Source organism: Neopelma chrysocephalum, unplaced genomic scaffold (genome assembly GCF_003984885.1).
Source record: "Neopelma chrysocephalum unplaced genomic scaffold, ASM398488v2 Primary Assembly neopelma1_188, whole genome shotgun sequence".
NCBI lineage: Eukaryota > Metazoa > Chordata > Aves > Passeriformes > Pipridae > Neopelma > Neopelma chrysocephalum.
The window spans coordinates 1424304-1445662 of record NW_020897850.1 but is presented as its reverse complement, the minus strand read 5'-3'; the positions used below and the strand labels follow the sequence as shown (position 1 = coordinate 1445662).

At 35.7% G+C, this 21359-nt stretch overlaps 1 protein-coding gene across 6 annotated transcripts in view; it reads right to left on the bottom strand.

The window, feature by feature from the left end:
- CCDC91 (coiled-coil domain containing 91) overlaps nt 1-21359 on the bottom strand; it is a 121564-nt gene that overhangs the window by 63792 nt on the left and 36413 nt on the right. For all 6 annotated transcript variants that reach the window (XM_027702516.1, XM_027702512.1, XM_027702514.1 and 3 more), the window contains exons 6-7: nt 21212-21313; nt 6044-6121 (exon numbers count right to left, since the gene is read on the bottom strand). In XM_027702516.1, coding sequence (XP_027558317.1) covers nt 6044-6121; nt 21212-21313 — 180 coding nt within the window. The remainder of the gene's footprint in view (nt 1-6043; nt 6122-21211; nt 21314-21359) is intronic.

Genomic DNA, 21359 nt, shown 5'->3' with positions numbered 1-21359 from the left:
AAAGACAAATCACAAAAATTTATCCCGTATTTCTACAGGCTGTGTCATGTCTCGGGTACAAGATCATCTCCAAAATTTGTCCTCATACTTGAAAAGGCAGAAGTGCAACGACTGTGGTTTTGCTGAAACCATGGCACAGACCCTCCAGCCCACTTTTAATACAACCCTATTTGCAGAGCCCTAGTGCATACTGTCTTCATTCTACTGGGAATTGAAACCACAGCTACTTACCCAGAGTTTGTTGTATGGCCAGAAGCTACAATTTATGAGAATCCTTCTTGAATTAAACAGCCAAAATAGAGACTGTTACCCCCAATTCTTCCCAAATTCCCTAAGAGCAACAAATTACCAAATCTCTTTCTTTCAACTCCCTCTTTTTATTGGAGAAAAAAGCTAGCGCGGAAAAAAAGTCAAGAAGAAAAACAAAGTAGATTTTATTACCCCCTCTTATCTGTTCTGAAAAACAGTATAAAAGAAACTCTGACCCATGCAAAACACAGGCCTCCCAGATGCACAGCATTGTTTGAAAAACCCACATGTAACATCAGTATGAAACCAGCATCGTGATGTACATGCTGCTGGATTATGTTCTAGAATGCTACTTAAAAGCACTGTATCAAAACCCTTAGTCAATCCAAAAGAACATCCTGCTCAAGCATCATTAAGTTGCTCAAATAACTAAATATAAGCCAGGATATCCAACATCTTCTTTACTTCAAAACTGCTGAGTCAGGGTGACCAAAACAAGTTGCCTTTAAAAATAAAATTACTAATGAGAAGTAAAGTTACCATACTGCGTCAAACATATGAACTATTTTAAATGTCAGCATTAATTTCAGCAATAGTACATAAGAATTTTTATGCTTCATAGCATTAGACAATGAGTCATCTAATTCAGCAACCTGTCTCCACCAGTAATTACTTTCTACTACTTTATTTAAGGGTGAAATGCAGTTAATCACTTGCTGAATGAGAAAACAGGGCAGAGGACACAACTGAAATTCTTTCCTGACCTGCAGAAAAGATACATTACCTCAATAAAAAAATGTACACTTAACTAGTTGTGTTATAATTCAGCTATGAGCTGGGACACAGACTACATAAATAAAACTATTTAAAAGATTCTTGAAAATGTCTTTTTCGACAGAATTCAACTTATCCACTTCATTCACATTTTCACCATTGGGCTATTTCCAGGTGAGACTCCCTTCAAGTGAAAATGAAACATGTCCATTTAGGTGCTGTGGATTAAAGGGGGTAAAATACAAGAAAAAGGCAATGTGTTTTTTGCAAAGTGGTATAAAAATCCCAGATTCATTTTCAACTGCTTGTGGTATCCCAGTAAGGATCAACAACCCACACTTTGAACACTATGATGGGTTTGTCTACATAGCTCAGTTTTATTGACATGTGAGTGTAAAGGATTTATTTACCACAAAACACTGTTCTCACAGACTCCTGACAGAAACAAACTGCAAACTCACTCTTAATCAAACCTTTCTATTATTATACTATTTAACACTCTATTTATTGTTCTGTGGTCATAAACACATGTTAAAGTCATCCTTACTAAAAGGGGAGGGAGAGATTTCTTGCAATTTTTATAACTACTTTGAAAATATAAAGATGTCTCAATCCATAATAAAATATTTTTGGTAGCCAGATCTTTGGAAGATTGAGACTTGATTGCACCTCGCTTTTATCTGAATTCTGTAGAGACTTTCATAGTACATCACTGATATACAGGAGTACTCCCATACTGTCAAAATCACAAGGAATCTCTCCTTTTCCAGCCATCAGCTCTTCATGACAAAAACCAATGTTGTTTTATATTCAAGGCTCACTTGAATTCTGGTGTGACTTGCACATGAACAAGCTTAGAAGTTGGAAGTGAAATACAAACCCTTGCAACAACTTTTGAATTTATCCTTTTATTCATGTGTCAGTACTTTCTGAGCCAGGATGTCAACTTGGAAACTTAATAAGCTAAGCTGATGTTTTAAAGAGCTGAGAACTGGCCACATTTCAGAGCTTTCCCTCACTAGGGATAAACTATGTCTAAAAAAAGATATCCTGATTCTAGATTAACTTCTTTTGTAATGAAATCTTTTTAAATTTCCTTTGTTTATTAGAGGGTAACCTTTCAGTTCAGAGGTCTGTTATTGACACAAATATTTTTGAAAGACAATCTGATTGCCCCCACATATTCCATACTTTGCAAATCTGGAAATCTGAAAAAACCCCACCACCTAACACTGAAAACTGACAGACAAAACTCTTACTGCAGCAAGGGTTGGAAGGAACTTTGCATCTTAAAGTTAATTTCTATAAAAGGAAACACACATCTGATTCATGCAAGCAGTCTTTTAGAAAACTAATAATTGCCTAAAATAATCCAAGGAAATAAAAATCATCTAATAAATATACCTCCCTGTAACCTCATATTCTTTAAAGCTTACATTAGAGGATATTTTATATGGTGAGAAATATAAACAAAACAGATTAAAACTCTTAACTCCTCTATTTACAGAACTATGACAATTTCAGAACAACAGCCTGACTAAACAAGCACAGAAGAAATTCTTATGTTGCTTGTGGTAAATATCTTAAAATGTGACGTGATCCCACAAGCATAATTTCCAAGATCTACATTTACTTTTCTTTACTGTGGTTAATTACCAGGGATAAAAGTTTAAAAAAATAATGACACGAAGGACAGAAATTAAACAAAATTAGGTAAACATGAAAAGGGGAAACTTGGCCTACACAGAACACTGAGTTAATTTTAATTGTTTTTCTGTGTTTTTAATACAAATTTTGTGACTATGTTGTAAGTGGTTTATTTGTTGAAAGAAAGATAAGAATGTGAGATGTTTAACAATAGCCAAGGCTTTTGAGGGTTTGTGCTACAAAACATCTCATGGTCTCTGTTAGTGGATTTCCCAACACACTGAGCAAGTGAATATTCCAAAGACAACTGCAATAATTCTAAAGGGCTTTGGTACATCCAGGTCCTTGAAACAAGATCATTCCGTGTTTGGCTGCTTGTGTAAGCTGCATTTTCAACACTGCTGCCATGTCAGGAAGGACCTACAGCAAGGGTAGGAATTGAGAGCATTTGGCTTCAAACTTGAGTGCCTGATCTGCCTGGGGATGCCACACCAGTGAAAGATCTGCGTGGAGAAATCCTGTTCCTTTTACAACAAATCATTGCCCCAAACACCAGGAAGTTACTATCAGAAAGTGTGACCCATTTTCAAACATAGAAACATCAGAAGTCTGCTGCACTACGTGTGTAAGGAGTGCAATCAGCTCTAAAAATGGAAGAAAACTGAGTTTCTGATTACTAACTTGGCAACCTTGTGCACAGAAGTGAAACAAGGGCAACCCTCTTTCCCTTTGTGCACCAAAGTAAAGGCACTTTCACAAATCTCCCAGCAGCAACACTTGTCTATGCCAGGAATACAGAAAACCCAAGTCAGTCAACTTTTTTCCACTGTTGTTCAAGTTTCAATACCTAAGTTAGAGGATTTGGAGTTTAAAGGATTCTGGGGATTATTTCCTGGGGCTAATGATGAGCAGGTCATGTTTTTACACAGCTACCCTTAACCAATGTTGGGCATTACATTCAGTCAACTCTGCTTGGAGAAGCATGACAAAAGTATAATTGACTGGTATCAGAGAGGATTAGTCAAAATTCCAACAGTCATGACTGCAACAGAACCCAATTTGGGCCTGAGCAATCCCTTGATTGGAATAATCTGCATCAGTTCATTTTACTCAACCCCAAGGAATGCAAAATAAGACTGTGTTCACTTCCCATACCTTTTAAACAATTCAGTAGACTTGCTTAGGTGAATTTCTACACTCAAGGTAATTTTGGGAATGATTAAGTAGTACTTACAAAATCTAAGGAAAATGGAAATCACTTCTGCTTATAAATGATATGTATTAGTGTAACACAGCCTTAAATCCTCAAGAAGACATATTTTGGCCTGAAATTAAGTATGGCGAATTATTAGTAAATTAAAAGAGTCAATGAATCTCACAATTATGTATTTCACTGAGAGGACTAATCAGATTAACTTTACATTCTTAAACAAATGCTACTACATGTAGGACTCCTTACTTGGTTATCTAACTAACTGCTGACATGTCTGAAAAACAGAATAAATTCCTAAAGATATAAGCATTTAAAAAGTCCCACAAATACAAAATATTATTTTTATAATTACAAAAAGACATTTGACTAATTTATCTAGGGGAAAAAAAAATCTTAACTCTGTTCCATATTGAAATATTAACCATGAATTAACATTTTAAAATCATCCACGAGATTATTTTCTCAAACAAAACTACAGAACACCTTTTGCCTTTGGTGACTTTGTTGATGATTCACTACTATTTTTTTTTTTAAAGTACATGGTAAAGGGTTAATGAAAAGGTTATTAAAGTATAAACAACCAATATAAAAAGCTTGCTTTTTTTAAATCTAGCAATCTTTTTTGATTTTTCTTGCTCCCCTGAAGAATATTGATTGCAGTAATTTACTTGGAGGCTGGTATACCTGATATTTCTCATCAGAGTGTTCAAAATATGGCAACTAACCCCATGAGGCAACAGGAAGGCTTGTATGAAGTATACTCATGTCATGGTTCCCTGATATTAAAGAATGTCTTTATATAAGTTGAATATAAACATTCTATGAGAAAAAAACATACTAAATATAAATATTGTTTAGAAACACAGTATTCAATTAACTTTCTAATCTTTTGTGCCGAATCACCAAAACTGATAAACACAATCCTTTTTTTCCAGATGGAATATCAGATCTTCCCAGCTGCTGCTGACTGGCAAAATAGTTTTGAAAAATCCATATGGCACATAAATATATTCCTTTACCCAACTACACATGAAGAAATTATTCCTTAAAAGGGCCAATATCACCCATGCAAAACTCTTCCTTAGCTCACACAAAGGCATTAAAATGGTGAAAAATCATATCCAGAAAACATTCAAAACTTTTATTCAATACTACAAAAATGTTCTGTTTCACATTTTTTTTTTTGTATTTTCAGGGGGGGGGAAAAAAAAGGAGGAAACACAGGTACAGCAATTACCAATTGCTCACAGGCTTTTTCAAAATTCAAGTTCACCAAGAAACAGCCAGATATTTTCTATACATCTGGCACAGAACAGACACGAAAAATGCTGATATTGAAGATGTTCAATACAAAATAGCACAGTCCAAAGAAAATTTCCCTTGGAGAACTTCTATTGCAAGATGGTCCCCAAAGAAGTGAGGCAAAAGAAACATTCTCTTAAAGAAAAGAAAAACTCTCTTCAAGAAGTGAAATGAGGGAGTTATGGAGAAGTGGGACACCACCAGTGGCCATGCTCAAGTTTTCTCAGGAATGGAAATTTTGGAAGCCTTTTTCTGGATAGATTCCCTTCAGATGAAATTAGTATAAGTTGCACTGATGGACACATATTTGTGGAATTCTTACTGGATAGTTTCCAGAACAGAAGAAAAGACACAGATTTATCCATGGTAACACCCAGTTGGTTTATGTCACTAGAAACAACATGAAAGAATTACACATTCAGCCTTATTTCATCCATAACTCCTTCTCTTAGTGCTGCATTGATAAAAACCTGCTGAATTGCTCTGGGATGCTGCTTTCCTGAAAGTGCAGCTCTTGAGACTGAGGAGATCCAACATGTGGATCAGTGATAAGCAATCCAAACCAAAGTTCACCACAACTGACAGCATTTTTGGTTTGTTCTGGTTTTAAGTTTCCTTACTGAAAATGGCTAACCAACTTTAGCTGAAGTTTCCCAAAGTTTCCCAGGCTGAGAAAACATGTCATGCAGAATTTCAGACCAAACAGCCTAAATTGAAACAGAAGAGACAGTCTCAAAGTGAAAGAGGTTGAGCAACCAGCACAAGCAGGGTATACTAATAAGTATGTACTGCAGGAAGTCATATATGTTATTACAATGACATTATTTGAAAATTGTGTTGGCTTGGCAACTCATTTACCTTGAATTCTTCAACAATAATACTCAAGGCTTCATGTCCAGCTTTTCTCATGTCTTCTAATTCCTGCTTATGCTTTTCCTGTACAAAAACATGGAGAAGGTTATATATAACAGAAGCACCTGACATAACAATTATAATTAGGAGAGTAAATACCAATTATTTTTCTCATTTTTGGTATCTTTCATGAAGAAATGAACACAGCTTGACTCTTTAGATAAATATGTGCTACATTCAAGTAGGTCCCAGTATTAAACATATTTTTATCTCTTAATTTCAAGAAAGGAATCAAACGTGAGTTAAGAAGTTTGAAATTTAAGTAAAACCATCTTCAGAGGACTTCCACCCTCCTCTTGTGCCTTGTGATGGACAGAATATCACACAGAACACTGACAGTAATTTAACATAAGCTTGGAAGCAATTTAACATAAGCATCCTGGAGAGAATGAGGCATTGTGTGCACACAGTCAGTAATTATTGCTCAATAGTTATCAATGTTTCAATAGTTTTGATTTAGTGACTCTTATATGAGAAAACATGCCATTGCAAACAATTTATTAAAAAAAAATACATGCTCTAATTGCTACCAAATGCATGTACCTTCAGAGAGGTATCAAATAAAAACTTAAATTAGAGGGATGAGAAGGTGGCATCGAACTTTCAACAGCATCAAAAGAGTCTTGATACTACAAATTAGGGCAAAACAACCACAGCTACCTGAAAAGAAAGCAAGTGGCTGCATATCAAAGTATCTTTTGATAATTATTATATTGGACTCCCATTACAATGAGATTTTCATCTCCACAAAATCATCTTTCTTTCAAAGCATCATTTAAAAAAAATTGTAACATCCAGCATCATAATGACTCTGTTAATCATTATGATTAACATATCAATTGAAGATATATATATATTTCCATCAATTCACACAAGTATAGAGAAAAAACAATAATACTGAATGCAACAGAACTAAATCAATGAAAAACTGAGTTAAACATCATGACAATCAGCCCATAATGGCTAATTAATATACACACTAGAGTGTGCTATTGTATATAAAATGCATATTGGTCACTATTTCTATTCACGTGAAATAAGAGTGTGAGCTCTCCAGAACTAAAACACAGGGGTGTCTCCAGGTCTGTAGCAAAGCAAATATTTTCACTTTGGTCTTATCATCAACATCCTAGTGAAAGATACAGCTAAGAACTTAAAGATAAGGACAAATACAGGAAGGAGAGAAAGATTTCCCATTTCCCTATATAACCAAAAGCATGCAGTATGTAAAACCTTAAGCTCACCACAAGGAGGTAATATGATTTATTTTACACAAGTAAGTATCATTTATACCTGGACTATAACAATGGAAGACTTTGAAGTGAATAATGAAGTGAGGTAGCAAACAAACTTTCACGAGCAACTGCCTCACATAGTGGTGAAGACATTTCCTGCTGAGTTAGATCTGGGTTGAGCCAGAGTTGAGTGACTGTGAACACACCAGTCTGCTGGGAGATATTATGACTGATTAAATGTGAAAAACTATGCAAAGGAAATAGTACAGAAGAGCCTGTACATGCCCCAAACTGAAACATAATTACAGTTCCCATACCACTCTTCAAGTATTTGCAGTGTATGACAGGGATCTCTACCCTATCATATTTAAGACATTAATTTTCTGTGAAGAAAAAAAATATAATTTAAATCTGCTCTTTTTTTCTACAGGATGTGAACAGAGACTCTTCACTTTTCATAAGCTAAAACACCTGCAGAACAATCTGTTAATTAATACTCAGTGTTCTTAGTATTAATATACATTTTGCCAGCAAAACTGTCTGATATGGTAAATAGCACAGGGCACTTGGCTCAGAAGCTTTCTCTGTCTGCCTTCAGGTTTCTAAAATATTATACAGATAGTTACTTCTTTGGGATAAAGTCGCCAGGGCAATTTAGGCCCTGGATGCTTTCCTACTTTCCCATATAATCTAAGTGATGGGACATGATAGCAAGAGAAAGTAAGGAAGAAAAAGTGAACAGGGGAGCAATCCCAGGGAAGCTTCCACTAAACAACCCAATAAACATGAAAGGAATTTGTGCCTTCATTAGGATAGTCTCATGTCTCTTATCTGAAAAGCATCAGTCTTCAGATCGAATTAAATTCTACCATTGTTCATAAAGAACAAAATATTAATTTGGAAAGGGCTGCCAGCTGTCATCAATAGCTACTGATACTGAAGCCAGTTACAATACCCAACACAATTTTATATACTGCATGTATTTAAAAATATGTCAGTATGTATGTAGTTCTCTACTACAGCATACTTTATTACTATATATAAATATGTATGAAAAAACTACACTAGGAGAGTTTTCCTTCTTCCTATAAATAGGAGACCGGCCAGAAACCAGTGGTGTACCCAAGATATAAACGTTGGGTCTGATTCTGTTCAATACCTTCACTAAGGATCTGGATCATGAGGCAATGTATATTGTATTTTCATAGAGGTCTACTATTTGTAACACATAATGATGTTCATAGCACATTCCTAGAGGACACCTTCAGTTCCCCAAGATGACTACAGAGAAACTTGAAACTCAGTCCAGCATCTTCAAAAGCACGCAGGCAGAAATGTTATTTAAGCATGAATAAAAGCTTCCTAAGATTTAATTCTAGAAGACATAAAACAAGAACTCATAGCCTCACTGTATGTAAATACTCATTGTAAGACTGTAAGATTAACACACCTTTGAAATTTTTCCAATGTAAGAAAAGAATGATTTGTTTTCTTCCTTCTTTGTTTTTGTAATATAGAAAATTAGTTTAATTATAACATAAACAGTCCTACTTAGCACAAAATCAACAGAAAGAGAAGTTATATCTTTACATTTGAATCTTCTTTTCATTTTCAGTATCTGAACTATTTTCTTTGGCTGCCTCTTGATACAAAACTCCAGAAGCAAACAGTGGTGCTATAGTTACCCCTTCCTTGAATCTTCTTTTTTCTGGTTTGTAAATACATTTTAGAACACTAAAAACATTCCAAAGCAGACATGCTATCTGAAAATTAGATGATCAACAGCTATTTTCCCATCAAAGCACAAGCAAAGCATCTCCAACACAAAGTGGCTGCCATGTTTATTCAGGGCTTCAAATGCTTTCTTTGTTTGTTTCCTGAAGAAAACGGATGATGTGCAAGCTGAGAAAAAACTGACAGAGCCTGCAGGACAACCAGAGACAGAAGTAATAATCTTTTCATTAAGTTGCTGTATTTGCTTCATTAGAAATGTGACAAGAATTTAGATCAGAAGACAAAGTAATCAACAGTTTGGGAAACTGAGCATCAAATCAAGGTTAGGTTTCATAGTACAAGCTCCTGTTCTAACACAGCAGATACATTTAAAACAATCAAAAATGTTATATTCCCTACAACAGTGATTTAGATTTACAGTAACTGATTTTCTGACTAGTTTAACATTTCAAATACTGCATTAATCAGATTTTTGGTTCAGGCATTCCTGACCCTGCCCTTAATTGGCAATGAGGTAGGCCAGTTTGGAGTAAAATGTTCCAAATAATTCAGCTTGGGGAATATCCCCTGGATTGGAGTTATGACTTTAGTGACTAGGAGTGGGATATTTATTTTTCTCAGTTTATGACCAAAGTATTAAATCACAAAATCACAGAATCATTCAAGTTGGAAGGGATCTCTTAAGGTCATCTAGTTTAACCTTCTTCTGAAAGCAAGACCAAAGCTGAATTCAAACCAGATTGTTTAGATTCTTGTCCAGTCAGACCTTGAAAAACTCCAAGGATGGAGATTTCACAACCTCGCTGGTTAAGACATCCCAGTGCTTATCTTCACCATTAAATATTTTTTTCCTTATTCCAAGTTGCAGCTTCCCACATTTGAATTTATCACCATTTCCTCTACCCATCTTGGCAGAGCCTGCCTAGCTCTATTTTTCTGTAGGCACTGGACATCTGCTATGAGGTTCCCTCTAAGCCTTCTCTTCTCCAGATCGAGGTCAAGTTACACGATGTACACTGCATTCCTCTCATCCACTCTCTAGGTGTTTCATCACAGAAGAGAATCAGGTGGGTCAGGCATAATTTATATTTTGGTAAATCCATGTTGGCTATTCCCAATCACCTTGTTCACGTGCCCAGAAACAGCTGCCAAGAGCACTTGCACCATGATATTCCCAAAGACCAAAAGGCTGGCAAGCCTGGATCCATCCATCATCCTCCTTGTCTTTTTCCAGTAATCAGAGACTTCTCCTAGTGACACAGAACCTCTCATAGTGGCAGCCCATTCTCTCATCACTCCTGGACTCTGTGGTTTGAAGCTGCTCGTTGTTATAAATGACAACCCTTTTCTTCCAAGGCTTTTTAATGAGATGAAACTCCACATCTGTACTAAAGATCCAGCCATACCCCAACACATCCCAGTTACTTCAATGAGGTCAAATATAACACATGAAGCTCCAGCTCCTCCTCCTTGCTTCCCAGACTCCATGTATTTGCATATGGACAGTTGAGATGGACCCCTAAAATCAATTCAATTGTTGTGCTGGTCAACACAAGAGAGTCTGGTTTGGCTTATTTCTTTTACCACCTCCCATCTCTGAGGTGACTAAACTCACACTTCTTACAGATAAATAATGTTAAACTCTCAGGTGAGAGAAGAAAGTAAGTCTTGCTTGACTCCTTTTCAAGCAACACATAAGATGGACCATACAAGTATTTAATTCTCAAGTGTGTGTTTAAGAACTGAAGCCCCCCCCACGAAACCCTCCTCATATTTTGGAGCCTAAATATGAACCTGGACACCCTAAGAGCATTCCCATGTGAAAACTCCAACACGCATTTATTTATTTCTCTATTTCACTTTCTGTGAAACATGGATGCTACTGAACTAAAAGCAAAACTTACTCCAGAGGAGAAAAGCTTTGTTTCTGGGGGTGGGGTAGGTGGAAAATCTAACTAATCTCTTAAAAGGGTGATATATTTAACCTTTTCTCTTCCTCAAAGAAAAGCAGTCTCACCAAAATCCCAAAGTCAAAATCACCAAAAATTAACCTTTTTTTTTTTTTTAATTATTTAAGTCAGAAAACATCAGATGTAACATTACAAAAGAGTGAGCAATGATTGATAACATCTAAAGTTACTTAGAGGTAACTAAAAGTTATGTTGGATTTTAATTGGGTTTTGGTGTTTTGTTGGGTTTTTGTTTGTTTGTTGGGCTTTTTTAAATTTAATTGCAATTTGAAAAACAGATTTGTTAGATTTTAAAAATCATAGATCATTAAGCCATGTCATCTATTTTTAACAAGTCCTACTATTGGTCACTAAAGGCAAATGAATTCATACAGATAAATATTCCAAATTCTAAAGCTATAGTGTAAACAACAAAAATAGACATATACCTGTGCTTTTTCAAAAATACTCCATGAGGAATACAGCTCAAGATCCTTGACAGTGATGTGGCTGACTAATTCATTTTATATACTCCATTTACTTATTGATCTTGATGGTATTAACACTTAAAAAAAGAAATTGTAAGAAAGATTCTTTGACAAATGCATAAATTTGAGACAGGGACTGACTTTTCCATTGCTGTATCTAACACTTATTCACTCCCTGGTTCTTTTTCACGTTGCCATTACATCATTTCTAGAACACACTCTTCCACCCCTCACTCTGTCCTTCCCTTCAACGATGGGAAAACCACGGTTCTCATCCTTGAATTTTTTTATTTTGAACAGCAGTAACTCCATAGCTTCTTCTTTAATCTATTCAATATGCCAAAGTTAAAAAACAAAAAAAAAACCAACCTCCCCTCAAAAACCCCAAACCAAAAAATCCCACAGCAAGAAAAAACCCTGCCCCCACAGTAAGAACCCTCTTGATGCTGAAAGAGTGCAAGGGAGAAGCAGAGGGGTTCTAATTTGGACACAAATGTTATTTCCTCTGACTTCACAAACCAAGACCTTACAAATACCGCCCCTTTCGAGGGTCCCTTGGTTCCTTTTCAGCCAAGGCAGCTGGCAAGGATGCAGAAACCAACTCAGTCTGTCTTTGTTGTATGTGAGAAATTAAAATGTAAATACATCTTAAAAGGTTGTAGCATTAAGGCTGAATTTGACAGAAAGCTGTATTTTAACTTGGTTTGAAGCTCCTGAGTTTTTCACGCTACGTCAGACCTCCCACAAATTGGCTAATCCAGATGAGAAAAATCATGATTAAGGCACGTTCTTGCTCTGAGCAGCTCCCCTCTTCAGAGGGGCACAAACATCGCTTACAGTAAGGCTCTTGGCTAAAAGTCTTTTCAAAAAGGGAAAGCAAATCCTGTTGGAATACAGCCTTCCTCAACTGGATATATGCAGATTTATCGAGCATATGTAAAGGTGTTTGAAGGACTGGAGGTCACATTTAAAAATGTAAAGTAGTGCAGCAGCACTTAAGAACACAAAATATCAAAAAAGAACCCAAACAAAAATTTTGATTCTTCCTTAAAAAATACTACAGGGTTCCTGTTGTGCAATGGAAGATTTGTCAGCTATGGCAGTGATTGGTATATGATAATTTAATTGGTGGTGACAGAACAGGACTGTGTTGAAAGTTGATAAAATACTGTCACAGGAATTGCAACATGCCTCAAAGAGCTGCTATTTTTATTTAATAAATAGTCAGTTCTCAAAGAATGTGCAAGTAAAGACAAACGATGTAAGAAGGAGGGCAAGTGCCACTAGACCCTTATCCATGTGAGAACTCTCTAATGAAAATATTATGGGGAAATATGAGACTTCTTCAGACTATTCCTGTAGTCTTTGTTAGCTGCAGTATCCTTTTTTGCCCTGCATGTGAGATGTCCACTGCATTTTTGGCTGAATATCATAAAGGCCTGAACAGCTTTCGTGAGTTAACAACTGTCACCATATTCAGAGTAAATAACAGTACAGGATATATAGAACCAGGTTAATCTATCTTAAAACAGAGATATGATCACACTCCACATGAAACCCAGGAATTGTCCTCTCTAGTGACCTCTTTTCAGGGTTGTGCTTCATTTAATTTTTCAAACCAAATATTTCACAAAACAGTGCCACAAAAGCAGGCATCAAACACTGTCTGAAATGATGGTTTGGCTCAGAAACATGGAAGTGGACATCTCCTTAAAGAGCCAATCATAAACCATTTACTTTTAATCATAAAAAGTACTTTTTCAGTTTACAGTTTGAATGTAAGGGAGGTTCAGAAGGTTTTACATTATATGTTCCTTATGAACACAAACTAAGTTTTCCTTCTGAGCTTGCCTGAATTAACCAAAGTTTATTTCAAATTTTCTACCTATCGGATCAATGGGAATCTGCTTTTCAATGACACACTCACTTCTTACTTATCTGAAAAGTCAGACAACAAACTCAGGGCCCTTGAAAACGCAGCACAGAAACTTGGATTGTTCTCCCCAAATAGAAATGAAGTACATTAACTGCACACTTAATAGCAGAAATTATTGTTAAAATATAAAAAAAATTACAGTACATGAAAAAAATTCAAAACGTCTCTCAGTCCTTTATTGTAGTATCTCACATTATTTTTAAGCATTACTCAGACTTTCATTTTCATAATTCCATCATGATATGGAATACGGTATATTTCTGGAAATTAATGTTGACCATCCTAAACAATTGTTTGCCTGAGAATGCTTAAATTTGGTCCAAAACCAAAATATTGTATCTGTTTAGCAACACATTTGAATACTAGATTTATTTTTAAGGAACTAGGAAAGTCTGTTTTATTTCAATATCCTTCAGGTTTAAGAACAGATATTCTAGTTTTCATTAATATCAGTTTTCTTTCAGTGATAAAACTTCAGCCAAGAATAGTAAAAAAGTTCCCATTAGTTTAAGTACATGATAATTTTACATGTCACATGCTGTTCTGGATCCTTTAAGCCTTTAATGAGGAAAAAAACTTATAAAACAGCAAAACCTTGTTTATTTATTAATTTAAGAGCAGCGATGGTAAAGTAACTACAAATAATTTGTGTCACTATGGCTATCTGTAAACAAAACCAAAAATAATCACTGTAAGAATATACACCAGAAAACTGCTTTGACCTTATAAACATGCATTTTTATTTGCAGGAAAAAAAAAAGGAACAGCAGTTTAGTTATGTTGATATATGACTAGAACTGAATTACGCCTTCTCTTATCTGTATCATTTCCCAAACATTATTTTATTGTTCTTTTAAAGCTTCTCATAATCAGATGGTAGTTTTCAAACCTTGATGATACATTTATATTCTATTGTGCTCACTGCAATAACTAATACTTTACCACTGGAACTGCTTTCTCAACATCAGGAGCTATACAGGAGTTTAAAATATATAGTAGTTTAAAACACTAGTTATTTGTTGACATTTTGCCTATATATTAACATTTGGGCAGTTTACTCAAGTAAAAAGTGCCTAAAACTTAAAGACATAATTAATAAGGAAGTTTCCAAGGTAACTGAGAATGCATGAATAAATTTAACTTTGATATGTAAGTCACAAGAGTTTGAGGGTTGTGTACAAACTTCCAGTGTGTGAATTAGTTAGATTAGAATATGTTTATCCAAATAAATTTGCTTAATAATTGGCAAGTTATACATTTCAACAGATCACTTTGTTTCAATACCAAATTTAATACAGGTTGAAGAACTCAAAGGTGTAACAGGTTAACTAGGCAATAAAATGTTCAGCAATATAGTTAGCTGCATTCTGCAGCCATTCAAAGTTTATTAATGAACTGTTAAATCAGATGATTTAACAGTTAAAGGGCAATGAAGAGACAATTTTTCGAAATTCTCCCAAAATATCAACCAAATATTTGCTGTGCATCTTACTTCTTCCAAGTATATAAACACTGAATACAAAAATGCTGTTAAAGGTATTAAATAATTTTGACTAATTTGGCAAAGATTTACTATTTTCATAGTAAGCAGTGGTCAAGTACTCACAATAATTACGATGTGTCAGATGACTTACACTGAACACAAACAGGGCTTGAGTGGATCCAGGGACATGGAGTTGCTTTGGAACTGTTCCTGACATTTTTAAAGGAAGTTTATACCAAGTAACAGGTATTTGGACTACAAGCATTGTCTTAAGAGTACCTTTATCCAAGTTTTACTCTACACAGGTTTCTTGAGTACATTTGCATTATCCCCTCAAAAATCCAGTAAGACACTATTCCTACAAAAGCTAGATCTTGCTGAGACAAGCTTTTTGGTAAAGAACATATATCTGGACATTTCACAACTGTTTTAATTAGAATTTCCATATTAAATAGAAAAAAAAAAGAAAAAGATGAATCATCCTGAACACACTTGCTGTGAATGTGAAAATGGAGATGGGCAGCAGCTGTGACAGAGCTGTGACACACTAAACATAAATTAGCAAATGAATTCAAAGAAATCAAGGATACACTGGCATAAAACAGGTCAGGACAGGCAGAAAGCAGTCACGACACAAAATCTGGGTCCAAAAAAAATGTTTTACTTATACCTACTTGCACATCAGGAAAATGAAAGTTGTTTAAGCCCAGTTTCTTGAATATCTTTAAAATTAGGGAGCAAAAGGAGGCGCATAAGTATAAAAGTATAAATGCCAGGCACACTTCATGACTGTAACTGAAAACTAGATTATAAGGCAAGTCAGGGATCTCAAAACTGTTAAGTAACAGCACAACAGCATAAGAGAGGTATATTTGAACACTTTTTTTTTTAATTTTTAAATTTAATATTTTATAAACAAAGTCACTATGCTTAGTCTTATAACCAACCTTCTAATAATTCTGAAACAAGCCAGCGAAAAAATTAATAAAAGAAGAGTTTAGGAGGAAAACATAAAGGCAAGAGAGCAGAATCTTTTCCTAAGAGAAATAAAAAGTTATTTTTCCTCATATTTGGAAAAATAATTTCGAGGAAAGAAGACATCAAAACTGGGGGGAAAAAAACAGGCCAAAAGATAAACAGCTCTGAAATTACTAATAAATAAAGACTTTGAATAAAAATGAGTGTCTGAAAGAAGAGTACATAGAGCAATACTAAAAAAAATTAAAGGTGAATAAATAAACGTGAGGTATCTGGCACTCACTTGAAAAAGAGGTGGGCAAGGGATTGTTGCCATATCCATAAATACCTTTCCCAGTTCAGCAAAAAGATGCACTGCTATCTGCTAAAGTGTCTTTTCTGAAATTGCCCCTTTTTCTGTGTTCCATAATTTTAAACCCTGCTGTGACCCATGAAATTTCCTGGAATCTCATTTATAAATTTGTTTGCAGGTACAGTACATAAACTTTTTTTTTTCACACCTATTTTTTGTTATTAGCATTCTGTCTCCTCTATGTCTGCACCTAAAACCAACCTAAATATTTTCTTAGAAGATGGTGTTTAACAGGATGTAAGTCATATATTAGTTTTGTAAGAAAACATACATTTTCTAGTACTCCAGCCATAAAAACCACCTACCTCCAAGACCTGTTTCCAATCTCCTGCAGAACACCTTTTCCAGAATCATAAATGCATTCATCTGCAAGGAAAGACCAGGAAGGCAACGACAGGGTGTTGCCTCTTATGTGACAGGGAGTTGGAATGCCTGGAGCTCTCTTTTGGGATCAGGGAAGAACTTAGGGGTCGGGAAGGAGCCTCACAGTCCCAGGTCCTGGTCCTCAGGAGGAATGTCATCAACCCCAGTATTTGCTGAAGGGACAACACAGAGATCCAGGAGATTCCCGGGGGCACACCGATAACAACTTCCTAACACAGCAATCTCCAAGGCAGCCCATTGAACCTGATCCTCAGAAACATGGAAGGACTGCCTGGGAATGTGAAGATGGATGGATGGCAGCCTGCCTTGGCTGCAGTGACCACGAGGTGGTGGAGCTCAGGAGAGGGGGAGGAACGAGGCAAAAAGCAGGATCACAACGTTGGACTTCAGGAAGGAAGTCTGTGGGACTGCCTGGGACGTGGGGCACAATCCTAGAAAGAAGGTTCCAAAAGAGCTGGTTCCTCCTCAGGGATTATCTCCTCCAACCTCAACAATGGTTCACTGGGACAAGCAGAAGTCGAGCAAAGGCAGCAGGAGGCCTGCATGGGTCAACAAGAAGCTCCTCACTAAACTCCAACACAAAAAGGATGTGGAAGCACCATCTTCAAAAACAAGGAGGCAGACACCCCCAAGTATGCATCCTGGTGTATATGAATTTGTGTGATGTATGGGTCCAACATATTAAAAAAAACCCCAAAGTAACATGCAATATTAATCAAATTAATCCCTCCAAATTAAGAGGGAAGAAACAAGCCCAAAACCTCAAGTTTACCTTTCCTGTCTTTATGTAACTGCACTTCAGGTCTTTTCCTCATAATTTGAAGCTGTACAATTTAAATGTGACATTTGTACAGCTACTCACACGAAAAGTTCCCCAAACATCAACAGTTACAGAAGTAAATAAATGTAATAACACCTAACACCAGCAATGATTTTATTTAAGTTATCATTCCCTTTAATCCCAGCTGGGTGTTATTGCATGACCTAGAGAAGTTTCTTTGGATCATTATGTGCTGATCTGTCAATGTTTTCTTCAGAATAAGCTTCCTCTCTTACCTTTCTAAAACACCACTTAAAAAAGGAGCCTATCTGACCTGCTTTTTTACACACAAAACTGTTATTTGAAGTGAAATTACAGCACTAACCTAATTCATTTCCAATCACGACTCTCTGTAATAACAGTAATAGTGCTAAATATAATAAGCACATTAAAGTAACTTTTTCAATAAAAATTTAGAAGATTTTTCCCTAAAAAAAAATAAATGACAGAACAGAAACAAAGGTTTCCAAAAGAAAACGTTTTTGGTGTTTTTAAAACAACTATAGATTTGTTAAGTTAGAAGAAGTCAGTTGACAAAATAAAAGAGTTTATTTCAAAAAGAAGGATCACACCACATCAACAACATTGTTCTTTAAAAAACCAGGCTGCTTAAGTTCCAGAAAGGGATGATGATGGGAAAAAATGTGTATAACCACAACTAGAATTTTCCAGCAGCAATGCAGTATTTCTCCAAATGTGACTGGGTGGTAAATCAGAGAAACAGCAGAGGAAAAGTATGATCCAGTTCTTAGTGAATCATCCAAACCAGTTGTCTGCAGATAGACCAAACATCAGAAGTCTTATCAGCTTAACAATCTGTCCAAAGAATCAAGTTCCTGCTCAGAGCATTAGAACCCAGTCACTGTCTTCCCTTCTCAAATTAAGTGTTCCCTCACTGCTTTGCAAATAAGAGAACATCACCTACCAAACAGGAATGTTCATTTCACTATTGATGGATTTTCACTGCAGTAAAAATTGGGGTTTGGTAGTTTTAAAATGCAGCCTCTGTTCATTTCTACAACATATTGTAATGTGGCTACAGCAAAATTTCGGACTCACAGGATTAAAATGACCACTAATTCTGCATTATAGTCAAAAACATGTATTACCTACTAGCACTAAATGTCTTGAAAATATGCAGCACCTCACATCTAGAGGAGCTGGTGTTAAAAGTTGGGATGAACATATATATATGACCATGTGATTGAAAAAGGGACTGACATACCAACAAAGAAAATATAGAAGTCAGACATACACTTGCACCTGCTTCTTTCCTGTCTAAAACAAGCAAGGAATTATAAGGCTAACATGGCAACTTTATGGTTGACTGCACACAAGTCAAAACCCCTAAAATCACACTTCCCACAGCAATTTTAACTCGGCTCCAACTCGTAAGCAAAGAAGTTAGAAATGAAGTATGTCATTTTGCCTCTTAAACACTACAAACACTGAATCAGGAATGTGGGAATCATAACTCCAATTTTACTAGCTTATATGAATTCAAGACCTCAAAGAGACCATTGCATTAAATATCCAAATAACTCTGTAATACTAGTTAATACCAATTTGTTTATTCTATTTATGAACCCACTGCTGCCCCTTTACTGTCTCTGGTTGTTGTAGTAACATATGGAAACAACATTAAGAATGTGAAAATACTACGTGGTCTGTTCAATCCTCATTTTTTAAAAGCTAATTTTACTTAAATGAAACACAGAACTTTTTACTTTTCGGTTTTACACGAGTACAAATGTGGCAACGCTCCATTGTCATCCATTGGTTAAATGCTAACACTATACCAAAGACTTGGAATTCTGCCTCCCATGATTAGGAATAGTAATTATCACTATTAGTTACAATTCTTCCAACTCTTCCACTCTGATTCTGTGATTCTATATCAAAAAAACCCCCTGAAAGCATATGTGACAACAAAACCCTGAAAACACAATTGTCATCCTTGACTGAGGCAGAAATCAGTAGGAAAAGATGAAAAAAAAATTACTGGCTTAGTTGACAAAGATTAATAAATCTTCTCTCAGAACTAAGCATAATAAATTCACAAAAAAGAAAAGAGTCTTATCTAAATATGACCTTGTTAAAAATGCAATTAACTGACTGGCTCTATTACCTCCAAAGCAGCTTTTGAGAATTCCCTTTGTCAAAGGTGCTGGAAGTCAGTTAATTAGTAAACATAAAAGTGAATGAAATAATGCATGTTCATGTAAAAGCCAGTTAGAACCACCTCCTGAGGCATTTGTTTTATTCATTACACTCAAATATTAACACAGCAATTTCATTTAAAAGGAATTAAGTCAGCGCACACCTACAGCTCTGGATGCCAGAATCAGTTCTGTCGGAAACCTTATCCTGAGAGTTCCCAAAGCCATGCCAGAGTCACCACTGCAGTCCTGCTTTTAAGCTTTTCAAGCACTAATATCCAGCTGTTTCTGCTGGGAAAGGAAAAGCCAGCAAGACAGACATCTGTGCTGGGGAGCTGCCAGACCTGCTCAGTGTGTGGCCACAGGTGCTGACCCTCGTGCTGCAGGAGCCAAAGGAGCAAGACAAAAGAAACTTCAGGCTGTACTAAAAGAAGACATCCAATATTCAGGTCTCGTGAAAGCAACTTTTAACAGTCAGCTCTCAGAAGCAGGACTGACTTTCCTGCTCTGATTTGACTCTGACTGTATCCAAGAGGAAGCTACTTGAGCATTTCTACAGAGTAAGTTAAAAGGTTATGACTCTTTTATTGCCCTTTTTGAAAGCTGTAGTACCTGACTCAAAGAGTTATGACAGACTGATACTTGTAAACCTCAGTAACATTTCCACTATTTAAGTCCTTCTGCATGAAGAGCATTAAAACATCAAATCCACTAATTCTATTGTTCTTGATGATCAAAAACATTAGCCAGTATCAGTAGGTTTTTAGGTAAAATCAGGAGGTTTTTAAGCAAACCTTACTTCTATATCATAGCTAAGCAAACATTTCTTTCTGTAAGATGTTGCACATATGAAATGAAAAATCAGTACTACATGATTTTATTACTGTAAATCCTAAGATGTACTGCCACCAGGAATTCAATACAAATTACTAGAGCAACCCAAAAGTAGAAAGAGGAAACAATGCAGTAGCAATTAAAAAACATCCCCAGCGGCAAAAAAAAAAAATTAAGTGAAGCTGAATTACCAACAGAAACTTCTGAAATGTTGAAATTTTGTTTGACCTGCTATAACCCTGGGAGATGACTGAAAACTTCAATGGAAAAATCTGTCTTGTATGTGAGATTTCACACATGTATTTAATGAATGGTGTTAACTTTAACAATGGAAGCAATTTTAATTACATCATCTAGCATCTAATTACATTTTGCAGGTTTTTATTATGCAACACAAACTGGTCCATATTCAGGTTAGGTGACACATCACAAATAATTGGCTATTTCAGAACTTGCTAAGTCATCCTGTTAAACACATTCATCATACAAAGTGTTCTTCTTTTCATCCATTTTATGAAATATATCATAAGAAGGACGAGTGATCCCACTTACAATAATGTACTTAGGCAAGAGGGGTATTAAACCTGTATTCCCAGAAATGTCAAGAATCAGACTCTGATCGAAAAACCTTAGAAATCCTTTAAATTCAAAGGGCTTTGGAGCAGGCCTATAGATACTTCAAAAAATATTTGTTGGACATAAACATACTCTATACAAAACCCCCCTGAAAAACAAAGTGAGATACTACAAGAAAGAAATTACCTGGAGTGTCTTGTAATGATCTTGATGTGGTACTTTTTCTTTTTTTTCCTTCAGGAAATCCATTTCTAAAACACTATGTTTTTCCAGCAAATATTCTAATTCCTATAATGTTTGCAAAATAGAATACATGAAATCACAAACAGTTGAG